Consider the following 12,981-nt stretch of genomic DNA (forward strand, 5'->3'; position numbering starts at 1 on the left):
GGGGTAGGAATGGGTCAGGGAACAGGTTCCTGAGGAAGGAACACTTAATGGAAGCTTGAATTGGCCAAGTAAGAAAACCTAGATGAGAGCAGTGGTTGGCAGGGCAGAGAGACGGGAATGAGTAATTAATTTCACTTGTTACTTAGGAAGTTATCAACCGCTATAGCATCTTAAGAAGGAAATTCTGCTCTTGTCATTCACCACTGTCATAAGCTCTATGACTGAGACTTACAGACTCCTTAATTAGAGCATTCACAGTCATGGTTCTCCTCCCTGGTCAGTGATCATTTTGAAATCTCTATCTCGAAGTGCCAAAGAGGTTTTCCGTCTTGAGAAATCAGGACATGTGCATGAGAGGATAGTTAACTGTGTAAGCTAAGTGTCAAGTGAGTGGTATAGTTAAATATTGTTGGAATTCAGAGAAGGGCACTGTCACGTAGGTATGGAATGGTAGTGGAGGGCCTGGTGGTGGTGAAGCTTGAGTGGAAGAGATTGGGAAAAGCAGAGAAGAAAGGAACTGGACATTTCCTTTCTAGTGGGACTCTAGTGTTGCAGTTAGGGAAGAGGGTACTGTCCCTGTGGGCCTTAACAGTTCTCCGCTGCTGGCCTGAAGAGGACCTTGAAGGAGTTTGAATACAAGGCTAGGGAATTGGGACTTTACCATTTGAGCAGGGAAATGGCATGTGTGTGCACTGTTTTAGAATAAATCTGGTGGTGATTAGCTTCAAAACTAGACCCTGAGACATGAGAATGCCTGATCAATAGTTCAATTCAGCCGGTATTTATGGAGCACCTCTGGTGTGGCCTAGGGAAGGGAAAGGGGTGTATGAGCAGGAGAACCCTTGTCTGGGGAACAAAAATCCTGTGCAAAATCCTACTAGGGATTGGGCTTTTGAGAGAAGGACCTGGAGCCCAAGGGAGATGGGAGGACTCGGGGCCCCTCCCTCCCCACCCCCACAGGTTTTCAGGGTTTGGCAAACAGATGCCTGTTTGTGTAGAATGGTTTTCACATTTAAAAATTATTTTTAATCCAAAGAACATTATTTCATGATATATGAAAATGATGAAATTCAGATCTCCTTGTCCATAAATACAGTTTATTTGGAGCCCAGCCTTGCTTGTCCGTTTATGTACTCTGTGGTTACTTTCGGTGCTTCCCAGATGGCTCAGTGGTAAAGAGTCTGCCCAAACCCTGGGTCAGGAAGATGCCCTGGGAAAGGAAATGACAGCCCACTCCAGTATTCTTGCCTGGAGAATCCCATGGACAGAGGAGCCTGGCAGGCCACAGTCCATGGGGTTGCAAAAGAGTCAGACACAACTTAGTGTCTAAACAACAACAGACTGTTATTTCCACCTACATACAGCAGTGGAGTTGAGTAGCTGTAAGAGAGACCACGTGGCCCAAAAGGCCCTTGAGTCGCCGCATCCTAACATCAGATCCTCCTTCTCTGAAACTGGATGTCCTCCTCCCTACCTCAGGCCTTTCCCTCCACCCGGGCTTTTAAATATCCTTGTCATCTTTATGTTCCTCCCAGATCCTCAGCTTCTTTCTTCCAGGACCATTTTCCTTCCAAATATGCTCAAAACCTATCTTCCTTCAAACAGACAAGACTTCATCAAGTCAGAGGTCCATTGTGGTGCTGCCACTCTGCACCTCCAGCCTCTATCCCTGCCTTTCATGATTCACCTTAAGCCAGACTTCTGGCTTTGTCAGTCCATTAAAACTAGTCTTGCTGAGTCCTTGGTGAATTCCTAGCTGCTGGAGCCTACACTTTCCCTAGTCCTTCCTATATTCCTTGTTTTCTCTGAAAACATCCTGACCATTCTCTTTTCCTTAAGACCTTTTATCTTTTGGCTTCTGTGACGTCCATCTCCTTTGCATTCTCTTCCCAGTTCCCCAGTCATGTTACCCATTCACCCATCAATGGCGTCGCTTCTTTTTACCAGTTCCCTAAACATTGCTGACGTTCAGGAGCCCGTCCTTTGGCCTCGTGGCCAAGATTTTATTGAGCATCTACTGTATGCCAGTCCCTATGTTGAAATACTTTACATGAATTATCCCTAATCCTTATAACAACCCCAAAAAGATTGATTTTCTTTCCTTCATGTTGTAAATAGGGGCTGGAGACTTGGCTTAAGTAATTTTCCCAAAGTTACACAATAAGTAGCAGAGTTGGGCCTTGAACCAGCCTGCTTTATTATATAGTAAAGGCAACTATTATCTGTGTACCAGAAACTCCTGCGCTAGACTTGATTTTGTAGCTTCCAGCCTATTATGTGTGCCTACTAGACATTCCTACTAGACATTGAGGTACCTGGCAGTACCTCAAACCCAACTTATCACTTCTCCCCACCCTCTGTCCAGTCCAAAATTGGTATGTGACCATCTGTTTTGTCATCCAGGCCCTAATCTTGGGAGTTGATCTTGACTTTGCCTTTCCCCATTGCTACCACGCCTCAGCACACAGTTGTCACTAGAGCCACCCATTTCCCCCCTTTTATTTTCTCTGGAATTCATCTTTCATAATGTCCACTGCCACTTTATTTATTTGTGCTGTGTGGGCATGCGGGATCTTAGTTCCCTGACCAGGGATTGAACCCATGCCCCCTATAATTGGGAGCACAGAGTCTTAACCCCTGGACTGCCAGGGAAGTCCCGTCACTTCCCTAGTTTGGATTCTTCTCACCTCTGTCTTGGACAGTTGTCCCCCCTCTCTTCACCTCTGCTACCCCTTCTTCTGTTCGCTTACCCTTCCAGTTTATCTTCCGTAGGCTTCCAGAATGATCTCTTGCAAACCCCACATCTGGTTGTGTTGCTATCTTGGTTAAAACCAAGATATCTTGGCTCCCTGTTGTCCTGTTCCTCTACTTCACAGCTTACCTGAGGAGGCTTCACTCATTTTTCTAGATTCTTTTTCCAGTCTCTTACCTACCGAGGTGTGTTTGTGGTCTCTTGGACCAGTGTTCTCATTCATCTCTGCATGTAGTCCTCAAGGTGTTACCTCATTCTGGAATGCCCATCTCGTCCACTTTGTCTAAGGAACACTTTTTCAGTTAATCCCTAAAAAATAGACCAACAGGCAAACCAAAACACATCCTCAGTTCAGACAGAATGCCTCACTTTCCAAGCCTTCACTGAGTCCAGTCTTTCTGAGAAGGATTAGGTTTCCCTTTTTTACGCTTCCCAAGCACCGTGGGTGTGTACATCGTCCAACTCAGCACAGTCTATAATCATTTGTGCACATGGGCCTCCTTAAAATGATGCTCCTTAAAAGGAAAGCTTTTTGTCTTGTTCACCTTTTTATCTGTGGTATCTAGCTTGTTGCCTGGGATATAGGAGTTCATTAACTGTTGAATGAATACCAGTAGTGTGGCGAGAGCAGTAGACTAAAGCTTGGAGAACGATGAGGACTGAAGGAGGAAGGTGTTTGCTAAAGCTGAAGAATAGGCAGAACTAGCGCTTTGATATGAATAGCATCAGGACATTGACAGTCTTTTCGCAGATGCTTTATCTCACTTTGTTCTGCTCACAAGCACCGTGAGACAGCAGGACGTTCAGTTCTGCCGTGTAGAAATAAAGAACCTTTAGTTCAGAGACATGGAAAGACCTGCGCAAAGTCCTGAACCCAAGCGCCAGTATTCATGTTTCTTCAGCCAAGGCTGTGTTGCTTCCCCTTTCCCAGGAGAGAGATGGGGAAGGTTTGAAAGATGAGAGAGAAGCTTTGGGCTGAACCTATATGTAGAAGTTAAAGAAAAGGAGTGAGTGACTCAGGGAAGAAGATAAAGAGCCCCATGGAATTGCTTTGTGGTGTAGGACACGTTTTCAGAAGGAGTGGGCGTCGATGAGAAATTTTTTTCCAATACTAAAGGAAAATTGGGACGGAGGAAAGAGCTTGAGCACCAGCAAGCTCAAGAGCATGGTTTCGTCTGGTGAAGGCAGCTTGCCGAGTGGTTCCATGGGCATTGTGGGAAGTGGAGGCTCCTGTGGAGAGCACGCTTTCCGGGAAGGGGACCAAGAGGAGCAGTTTGAGAAGCGCCATACTGCCAGATATTCCCAGAGATTCGTGATACGCGTTTTTCATTTTGTAGATCTGAAGTTATAGAAGAGACTATGCTGGTATATAACTGAACTAGTACACCTATGACTGAGTATATAAATTTCAGAATGTTTTAAACTCAGTTTTATATTGGTTGGTTCTCATCAGGTTACAGGCCCAGAGGACAGGATGTTGAGTCAAACCTTAAAGTCAAATTATATGTGAGTGTGGGTGAGTGTAGTAGTATGTGCCCACCTTTAGCGGGTGGGTGTTGAGTGGACACCGGTCTTATATTCGTTTAGAGTATTTAACTGCCTCTGCCTTGTCTCTTGCCCATTGCTCTCATCATTTGTTGCCCCGGTGTAATTTGCTCAGCAGGAAGATTTCCCCACTTGTGTTAGAGGGTGCTTTCTGTGTCGACGACAGAAGCCTGTGTATCTCACCTGCCTCTCCCGAGAGCCAAGCTCTCGGGGAAGTTCGGCCCTGGGCAGCTCTGTTGTGCCACTGACGAGGTGTCCTCCGTCTGCCAGGTAAAGCGGTACCAGTGCACCTTTGAGGGCTGTCCCCGCACCTACAGCACAGCAGGCAACCTGCGCACCCACCAGAAGACCCACCGAGGGGAGTACACCTTCGTCTGTAACCAGGAGGGCTGCGGCAAGGCCTTCCTCACCTCCTACAGCCTCAGGATCCACGTGCGGGTGCACACGAAGGAGAAGCCATTTGAGTGCGACGTGCAGGGCTGTGAGAAGGCGTTCAACACGCTGTACAGGTCAGCACCCCCACGCCCAGCACCGCCAGCCCCCGAGCCCGGCTCTGCCGTGACCGCGGTGCTCCCCCTGCGTGCACACGTTCCCATGCAGGGCTTTAAAGAGGGCAGCCGCGCTCAGCTGCTGGCAGTTCCTCAGAGGAGCTGTTACTTAAACATGGACACATCCTGGATCGGTTACAGTCAGAGAAGCTTTGTGCCTGGATTTGTATCTCCCGGAATGATGTCCCGGCCTGAGGATTTAGTAGTTGGTATGGAATAATATCTCCTGTCGGCTCAGGAGCTTGGTATTAAGGATTCTTTGATTTCCTTCCCAGCCTCAACTTGAAGATTTAACTTTTTTCTACCCTCAAGAAGTGGGGAGTGGTCGGCTCATTAGCCCTTTCTCTTTTCTACCGTTTATATCAGGAGACTTATATTAGTCTTCAGCATTGGCTATCACATAGCAAATATAATAGCTAACACTGGCGGGCTCCAGTCCATACGATCACAAAGAGTTGGACACAGCTGAGCACGTGCACCTAAAAAGCACTCACTGCGTGGTAGGCAGTGTCCTGTGTGCCGCAAAGGCAACGGAAGCAGAGAGGTTTTGTAACTGGGTCAAGATCCCCTTCTGGTAGAGGAGACCAGAATTTGAGTCCCAGGCAGCCTGGCTTCAGGGTCACACTCACACCACTCTGCTGTATAATTGTTTGAATTTCTCTCTGAGCACAAAATGTTGGTATTAGTGTATTATGACTAGAATTCTTATGTGCTTGACCTTGATGCACATTAAGCTGACGTGGGAAAGCTCTGGTGTGCATTATGACAAAGGGGATTTCTCTGGGGTATCTTGCAGGCTGAAAGCACATCAGAGGCTTCACACAGGGAAGACGTTTAACTGTGAATCTGAAGGCTGCAGCAAGTACTTCACCACACTCAGTGATCTGAGGAAGCACATTCGAACCCATACAGGAGAAAAGCCATTTCGGTGGGTCTTGCTGTTTTCTGTTTATCACTGACCAGGTTTCAGGGGGGTGTCTTGATGTACTCTAGTATTTTTCAGAATGGGAAGGAAATTCCCTTTGCTAGTTCTCTGGGCAGTGTTTGCTCTCCCCAGGATAGCTATAAACTACTGCAGACTGAGGGAGGGGTGATGGGGTCCACGAGCGTCTCTACCTGCTCTGTGGATGGTGGCTTCTCTGCCTTATTCTTTCCCTTTACTTTTACGAAGCGCTTACTGAAACTCCCTCATCAGTACTAGAGAAATGCTAACACGTAGGCTCTCCTCCTGAGAACCTTAGTCTGCTCTGGTGGAAAAGAACAGGTAACCAGACAGTATGAGAATGAGATTCTGAGCACAGGGGCAAGGATACCTTCCTAAGAAGAGGTGAGGAGGGAAGGAAGGGATGAGGGGCAAAGACACTTAAGCTAGTGGTGCAAGAATTGTTTTTTTTTTTTTTTTTAATCACTTGTTTGGTTATTGCTTTGTAATATGTCATGTGTACATACAAACATTATAGGAGCATCTTTTTTTAAAAAGTAATTAATTTATGTTAATTGAAGGCTAATTACTTTACAATATTGTAGTGGTGTTTGCTATACATTGACATGAATCAGCCATGGGTGTACGTGTGTTCCCCGTCCTGAACCCCCCTCCCACCTCCCTCCCCATCCCATCCCTCAGGGTCATCCCAGTGCACCAGCCCTGAGCACCTGTCTCATGCATCGAACCTGGACTGGCGATCTGTTTCACATATGATAATATACATGCTTCAATGCTATTCTCTCAAATCATCCCACCCTTGCCTTCTCCCACAGAGTCCAAAAGTCTGTTCTTTACATCTGTGTCTCTTTTGCTGTCTCTCACATAGGGTCATCATTACCATCTTTCTAAATTCCATATATATGCGTTAATATACTGTATTGATGTTTTTCTTTCTGACTTACTTCACTCTGTATAATAGGCTCCAGTTTCATCCACCTCATTAGAACTGATTCAAATGCATTCTTTTTAATAGCTGAGTAATATTCCATTGTGTATATGTACCACAGCTTTCTTATCCATTTGTCTGCTGATGGACATCTAGGTTGCTTCCATGTCCTAGCTATTGTAAACAGTGCTAGGAGCATCCATTTTTATCTATAGATTTCCGTTTATATATATATATATATATGTGAACACACATATATTTAATTGATACATGTATAAATATAAGCTTGAAGGAAGGAGTTGTATCATCTAATTTCTCCTGTGCTCACAGCATATAGTGTGGTTCTGGGCATTCAGCAGGGATTGAAAAACAACTTTGAGTGATTATATGATGTTTTTAATGAGGTAACCAGTTTGTAAGGATTTGTCCTAAATATAACATATCTATATATTACTGAAAACTGCCTATAAACATGTTTCTGAATTTAGGCAGGAGGGATTACTGTTACATTCATGGCATTAAATATGCTGCCTTTCTATTCTCAAATCACTCATCTTGTTAGGACACCTAAAAATCGGAACCTCTTCAGGGACAGTCAACTCTTAAACACCAGTTAAATGGAAGTGTGTTTTTTAAGAATTACAGATACATTTCTGAGTCATGGCCCCTCTAAAGGCAAGAATGTTTGGATCCTAGTTGGTTACTTCCCAGCTGCTATGAAGCTTGGGTTGCTTTTTTCCCCATAGGGCTATCAAGGGGATTCTGATTTCTCTTCAATTACACGTGTTTTTGTTATGATTAAAACTGCTAATTTTTCTTGAATGTTAGATGGGGTTTTAGATGCAATGATTTTATGTACTTAAAAAGTAAAATGCTTTAGAGAAGCTTTCTATTTAAAGAAATAAAATATTTTGGCTTATAAGTGTATGCATTCATTCATGTAAATAGTGACCAAATGCCTGCTATGTGCAAGAACTACAGCAGATGTGAAGAACTACATGGACCCTGCCCTCAAAGGAATTGCAATCTAGGAGAAGAGATAACAAATGTATGCACACAGAGATAAAATAAGATTGGGAATGACAGGTGCCATAAAAGTAGCATGTAGATAAATGTCCTTGGAGTCCTAAGGAGGGAAGTATTACCTCTAGTTTTAGTTATCAAGAAAGTAAAAGAGAAAAGTTCTCTGAAGATGACCGATAATCACATTGTAGCCAGTGTATTCTAACTGATTTTGCTCTTTGTATTTCGGGCCCTGTGCCTATGTGAAAGCCTCTGTACCCATCACTGATATTCCTTATGTTTCATTTGCCACAGTAGATTTTCCATATGCATTCTCATTGTCAATAGAATTCCATTGTGTCATTCATCAAAAGGCTTTTATTGTTAGGGCTCTCAGCATGTGCCTTACCTGTAGGACAAGAAACACGTTTCCTGGGCCAGCCTCTCCCTCTGATTCCAGATTTGTCACCTTACTTTTCCAGGGACCTGTCATCATTCCTACCTGTAAAACCTGTTTTGTCGATCTGATCATAGTGTTCTGAGCAGTTTTAATTTAAGTCTGTATTTACAAGAGATATTAAAGATGAAGGTCGATTAGCTAATGACTGCTATCCTTTCTGCTTAAACAACTTCCTTAGGTGTGATCATGATGGCTGTGGAAAAGCATTTGCAGCAAGCCACCACCTTAAAACTCACGTCCGTACACATACTGGTGAGTTTAGGCTAATTTTTATCTTTTAACCTTCGTTGAGCCAGTAAATTACGTGTGTTTCCATCGAGACTGGTACAGCTTTGTGGAGAGAGCAAGTCTAATCAGTTGGCCTTCACCTATAATGTTTGAGTTCCTCTCAGATGTTAAAAAGGATCTAAAGACTGGACTCAGGAGCTTAACCTTAAGAAATAAAACCAATTCAGAGATACTCAGTAAAGAATCTGAGGGGGGAAAAAGAAACTAGCTTCTCTTTTAACTTCCTAGGAGCAGGCCATTCTCAGTGCTTTGTTCTCCATTAAATTTTAGGACTGGGATGATTAACTTGTGGGTAATTGATCCAGTGTATTACTTGAACCCTCATGAGCATATTTACTTCCCTATGTTAGGGGAAAGTAGATGTCTCAATCCAGTGAAATGATTTTATGGTGAAATTAACACCTCTTTTCGTTCTTGCAGGTGAAAGACCCTTTTTCTGCCCCAGTAATGGCTGTGAGAAAACATTCAGCACTCAATACAGTCTCAAAAGTCACATGAAAGGTCACGATAACAAAGGAAACTCATACAGTGCACTTCTAAATCACAATGGATCAGAGGTGTGGAGTGTTTTGTCTCTCGTTTTGATCTGGGCACCATAGAACAGCGACAGTTGTTTGTGTCTCAAAATAAAAGGTTAAAATGCCTTCTCGCTAAATCTGTTAGCGAGAGAGAAGAATCAGTGTCAAGATCTACGTCTTTGTGAGGGGGTGGCAGAAGCCAGAAATTTCACCAGGCTCCCTGTGCGTCAGCCCCTGATTCGGCTCCGCCTCCCCTCCGTCACGTCTGGTGGAAGAGGTGTCTTGGAACCAGAGGTCTCAGAATGGCTGCCAAAGGGTTGGCCAGGTGCTCTCAAAGGGTGTTATTTTCCCATTCTTGTCGTATAAAATGGTACATTTGAACTTGAGTTTGGGACACGATTTAATGATTTGCTTCACCCTTCCATTAATCCATCACTGGAGAACCAGGTGGAGTCTGGGGGCGGCGGGGGCGGTGGTCCCCTGCCCTTTAGAATTGTCTGCAGACATGATGGTTTGATAGCCACTGCCTTTAAGGCACTGAACCACAGACAAGCCTCTGAAGAGGTTTAGGTGGTTTTGTCTGTTTTCCTTACCAAGCCCTCTCCTCTGTGGCTTCTTTCCAGAGAGATCCTGGGATAAATTTACTGTTGCTACTTCTGATATGGTATTAGGCACTTACCTTATGTCTTTTGCACCCAAAAAGTGAGAACTGTTATTATTTTACTATTTTATAAATAAAGTGGAAGCTCACTGACCCCCTTTAGAATAATAAGATTCTTAAAGTATGTAATATGGTTTTGATTTGGGAAGAGACAGCATGATTCTTTGGTTTCTGATTTTTAAACAGAAAAGGATCCCTTTAAAAGGACTCTTCCTCCTGTGTTTTATTGGTAATAATAACTAATATTTACTGAATGTTTACTGTATGCCAAGTACCGTGCTAAGTTTTATTCAGTGAATTATCCTGCTTACAAGAGGTCAGTATTATTATTCCCATACCACTGATAGAGAAACCCGAGGTAAGGAGAAATTAAATAACTTGCCTAAGTATCCAAAGCTTGTAATTAGCACCCTTTAGGCAGACCATCTGATTCCAGAGCCTGGTCTTGACTGCCCCCCACCCCACCCCAATCATAGGAGGTAAAACAGCATTGGTTGTGAAGAGTCTGAATTCACATCCAAGCTCCACCACTAGACGCATGACCTTAGGCAAATGGCTTCTTTGTGCCTCAGTCTCACTGTCTGTAAAACCAGATAAAAACACTAAGATTTGAGAGTTTTTGTCCACAAAGCTGCATTTATGAAGTCACGATCCGTTTTCTCAGTTTTGTAACAATCGCAGTTTCTCACCAATAGCTTCTGCGCATTGGAGGCCCCAATGCACAGGGTCCAGACTTCACATCTCTTGGCTGACTGGTAGCTCCCCAGTGGAGTGAATCTGCTGTAGTCTTAGGCTTTCAAAGCTATCAGGATTGCCTTTGAGTCCTAAATTTATATCTCTAGCCCAGATTTCTTCCTGAACTTCAGACACGTATTCAACCTCCTACTTGATGTCTCCACCCAGCTGTCACCTACATTTCCCAGACCTGACGCGTCCAACCTGTTCCTCCTGCAGTCTTCCACATCTTAGTAAATGGCACCTCTGTTTTTCTAGTGGCGCAGGCCAAAAATACTGGAGTCATTCTTGACTCTTCTTTTTTTTCCCTCATTCCACACACCCACCAGCATCTATCAGTTCCATCTTTCTAGAATCTGATCTGATTACTTCATCGAAGCCCTTGTCATTGTTTGGCCTGGATTCTTGCAATGACCTGCTAAGTGGTTTTCTTAGCACCTTTCCCCTCCCTTCTCCCCACTGATACTCCACCCTGATCTTCCTAAACAATGAGGCAAATCATGTCTGTTCTCTGCTTATAACCCTTCAGTAGCTTCTTATGTCACTTAAGGTAAAAACTAGAATCTTTACAGTGGTCCAGAAAGTCCTAGACACTGTGGCCTGGTCACTTCTCTCTTCATTTACTTCACTTCATTTCACTTGAGCCGCACCATCTGCCTTGTGGTTCCTTAAACTGGGGAAACCCGCCTTGCCTCCAGGCCTTTGTATGTGCTGTGCCCTCTGCGTGAGTCACTTTCCCCACCTGTGTGCATGGCCCATGCCTTCTTCAGGATCTGCTCTAAGGCCACCTTATCTGAGTCCCTTCCTAATCTGATAAAAGAGCATCTCCTCCCCTGGCCTTCTCCACTCCCCTCACTCTCTTATATACTGTATATTTATTTGGTTTTATGTCTGGCGCCCTTTCTCTGGTATCAGGGACTTTATTATTGTATCCCTGGGCCTGGAACAGGGCTTAATATGTATTAGATGCTCAGTGAGTATTTGTTAAAAACATGCACGAATCAGAACATACGATACATGAGGTAAAGTAAGGCGACCACATAAAGTATTTGAACCACAGCTGGCATTCTAGGAACCCAGGATTCTGAGTCGGCCCAGACACGTGTATAGGAACAGCAACCGCTCAGCACCATTCTTCAGTGACAGTCCTGAGCTGCCCATGCTGGGGACACTGTGAAGTAATGGAAGATGGACTTTCAGTCAGAAGCACCGGGTCCGTGTTATGTGAATTAGTGATTTTTGGACCGTTTACTGCTAATCTTAGCATTAATTTTCTCATACTTAAATGGGAATGTGAAATAATACTACAGAGGATTATATTAATAGTAAATGAAGTCACGTAAAATTGCTTTGTCAGTGATAGACCAATTTCACAAATATTATTGATTTCCTGTTATTATAGCTTTTGTTACTCTGGAGCCTGAGTCGTGAGATAATTCTTAAACTCTACTAACCATGTTTAAGAACATAAACAATTTCCTCTTAAGAATATCAGGATTTTAAAAATTGAAATAATCCAGGTAGCCTTTGTTTTGAATGTTTTTTTATTCTCTAGACATTTGGAATCTTAGGGACGCTGTAATCAAGTGTTTTATTACATAATAGAATACGGTAAATCCCAATTGTTTGTCAATTAAAATTTTTTTTCTTTCACAGGATACAAATCACTCACTTTGTCTGAGGAATTTAAGCCTTCTGTCCACAGATTCTGAATTTCAAGAAAATTCCAATACAGTAAGTGTACCTGTGATATGGATGTTATTAAAATAAATGCAAGAATTGAGCCTCCCTTTGGTGGGAAAATTGAGTGAGGCCAGTCTTGGAAGTCTTTCAGATTGAGTTGTGTTCAATTACTAGCCACTTAGGGTGTTTTGATTTTGTTTCCTGATAAGAGCTCTCATTGGAGAGGTTGTTCTCTCCAACGCATAGTGCCTTTTGGCCCAGATCACTCGCTTGATAACCTCCTGCACCAGAAAATAACTTCTTTATTTATTTAGCAAATATTTATTGAGTGCCTACTCCAGTCGGGCATATCAGACCAGCCCTCCCACAGAAAACAACTGTATATGCTGGGCAAAATATGAAAACAACTACGTGAAGGCACCAGAGAGCAACCCAAACAGGCAGAGGCAACATTTGAACAAAGGGGCCACTTGGAAGATAGCAGTGGCACTGGATGGGTCTTCAGGCTTTACGGCTTATCCGTCTCAGACCAAGCCCAGTTGATACCAAACAAGATGGCTCAGGCTCAGTAAACACTCGCTCTTACTGGAGTGACTACCAGGAGGACAGAGTTCAGGGCTACTGCAGCACCTGGAGAGTCGAGGGGGATGACCTGGAAAGGAGAAAACACACAGGTCGAGTCCCAAGTTCTGTTTGGAGCTGTGTCCAAACCTCTAGGTGACCCCTGAACTGTGGGTGTGTGGGGCAGACCCCAAGCAGTCCAGCTGAGGCTAGAGAGCTGGATGAAGATGACAGCTGCCATCCACTGCAGGGAAGACAGAGCTTGGAGTTAGAGCATAGCCAAGTCACTGGAATGTTATAGCAAACAACCAAATACTCTTCCAAGAAGTGTAACAGAATCCTGAGTCTCTGCAGCAT

General features: G+C 43.9%; 1 protein-coding gene across 2 annotated transcripts in view; it reads left to right on the plus strand.

Moving 5' to 3' along the window:
- MTF1 (metal regulatory transcription factor 1) overlaps window positions 1-12,981 on the plus strand; it is a 40,499-nt gene that overhangs the window by 12,902 nt on the left and 14,616 nt on the right. For both annotated transcript variants that reach the window (XM_019957800.2, XM_019957801.2), the window contains exons 3-7: window positions 4,568-4,806; window positions 5,642-5,773; window positions 8,357-8,430; window positions 8,887-9,023; window positions 12,037-12,114. In XM_019957800.2, the coding sequence (XP_019813359.2) occupies window positions 4,568-4,806; window positions 5,642-5,773; window positions 8,357-8,430; window positions 8,887-9,023; window positions 12,037-12,114 (660 nt within the window). The remainder of the gene's footprint in view (window positions 1-4,567; window positions 4,807-5,641; window positions 5,774-8,356; window positions 8,431-8,886; window positions 9,024-12,036; window positions 12,115-12,981) is intronic.

Source organism: Bos indicus, chromosome 3 (assembly GCF_029378745.1).
Source record: "Bos indicus isolate NIAB-ARS_2022 breed Sahiwal x Tharparkar chromosome 3, NIAB-ARS_B.indTharparkar_mat_pri_1.0, whole genome shotgun sequence".
In the NCBI taxonomy this organism is placed as follows: domain Eukaryota; kingdom Metazoa; phylum Chordata; class Mammalia; order Artiodactyla; family Bovidae; genus Bos; species Bos indicus.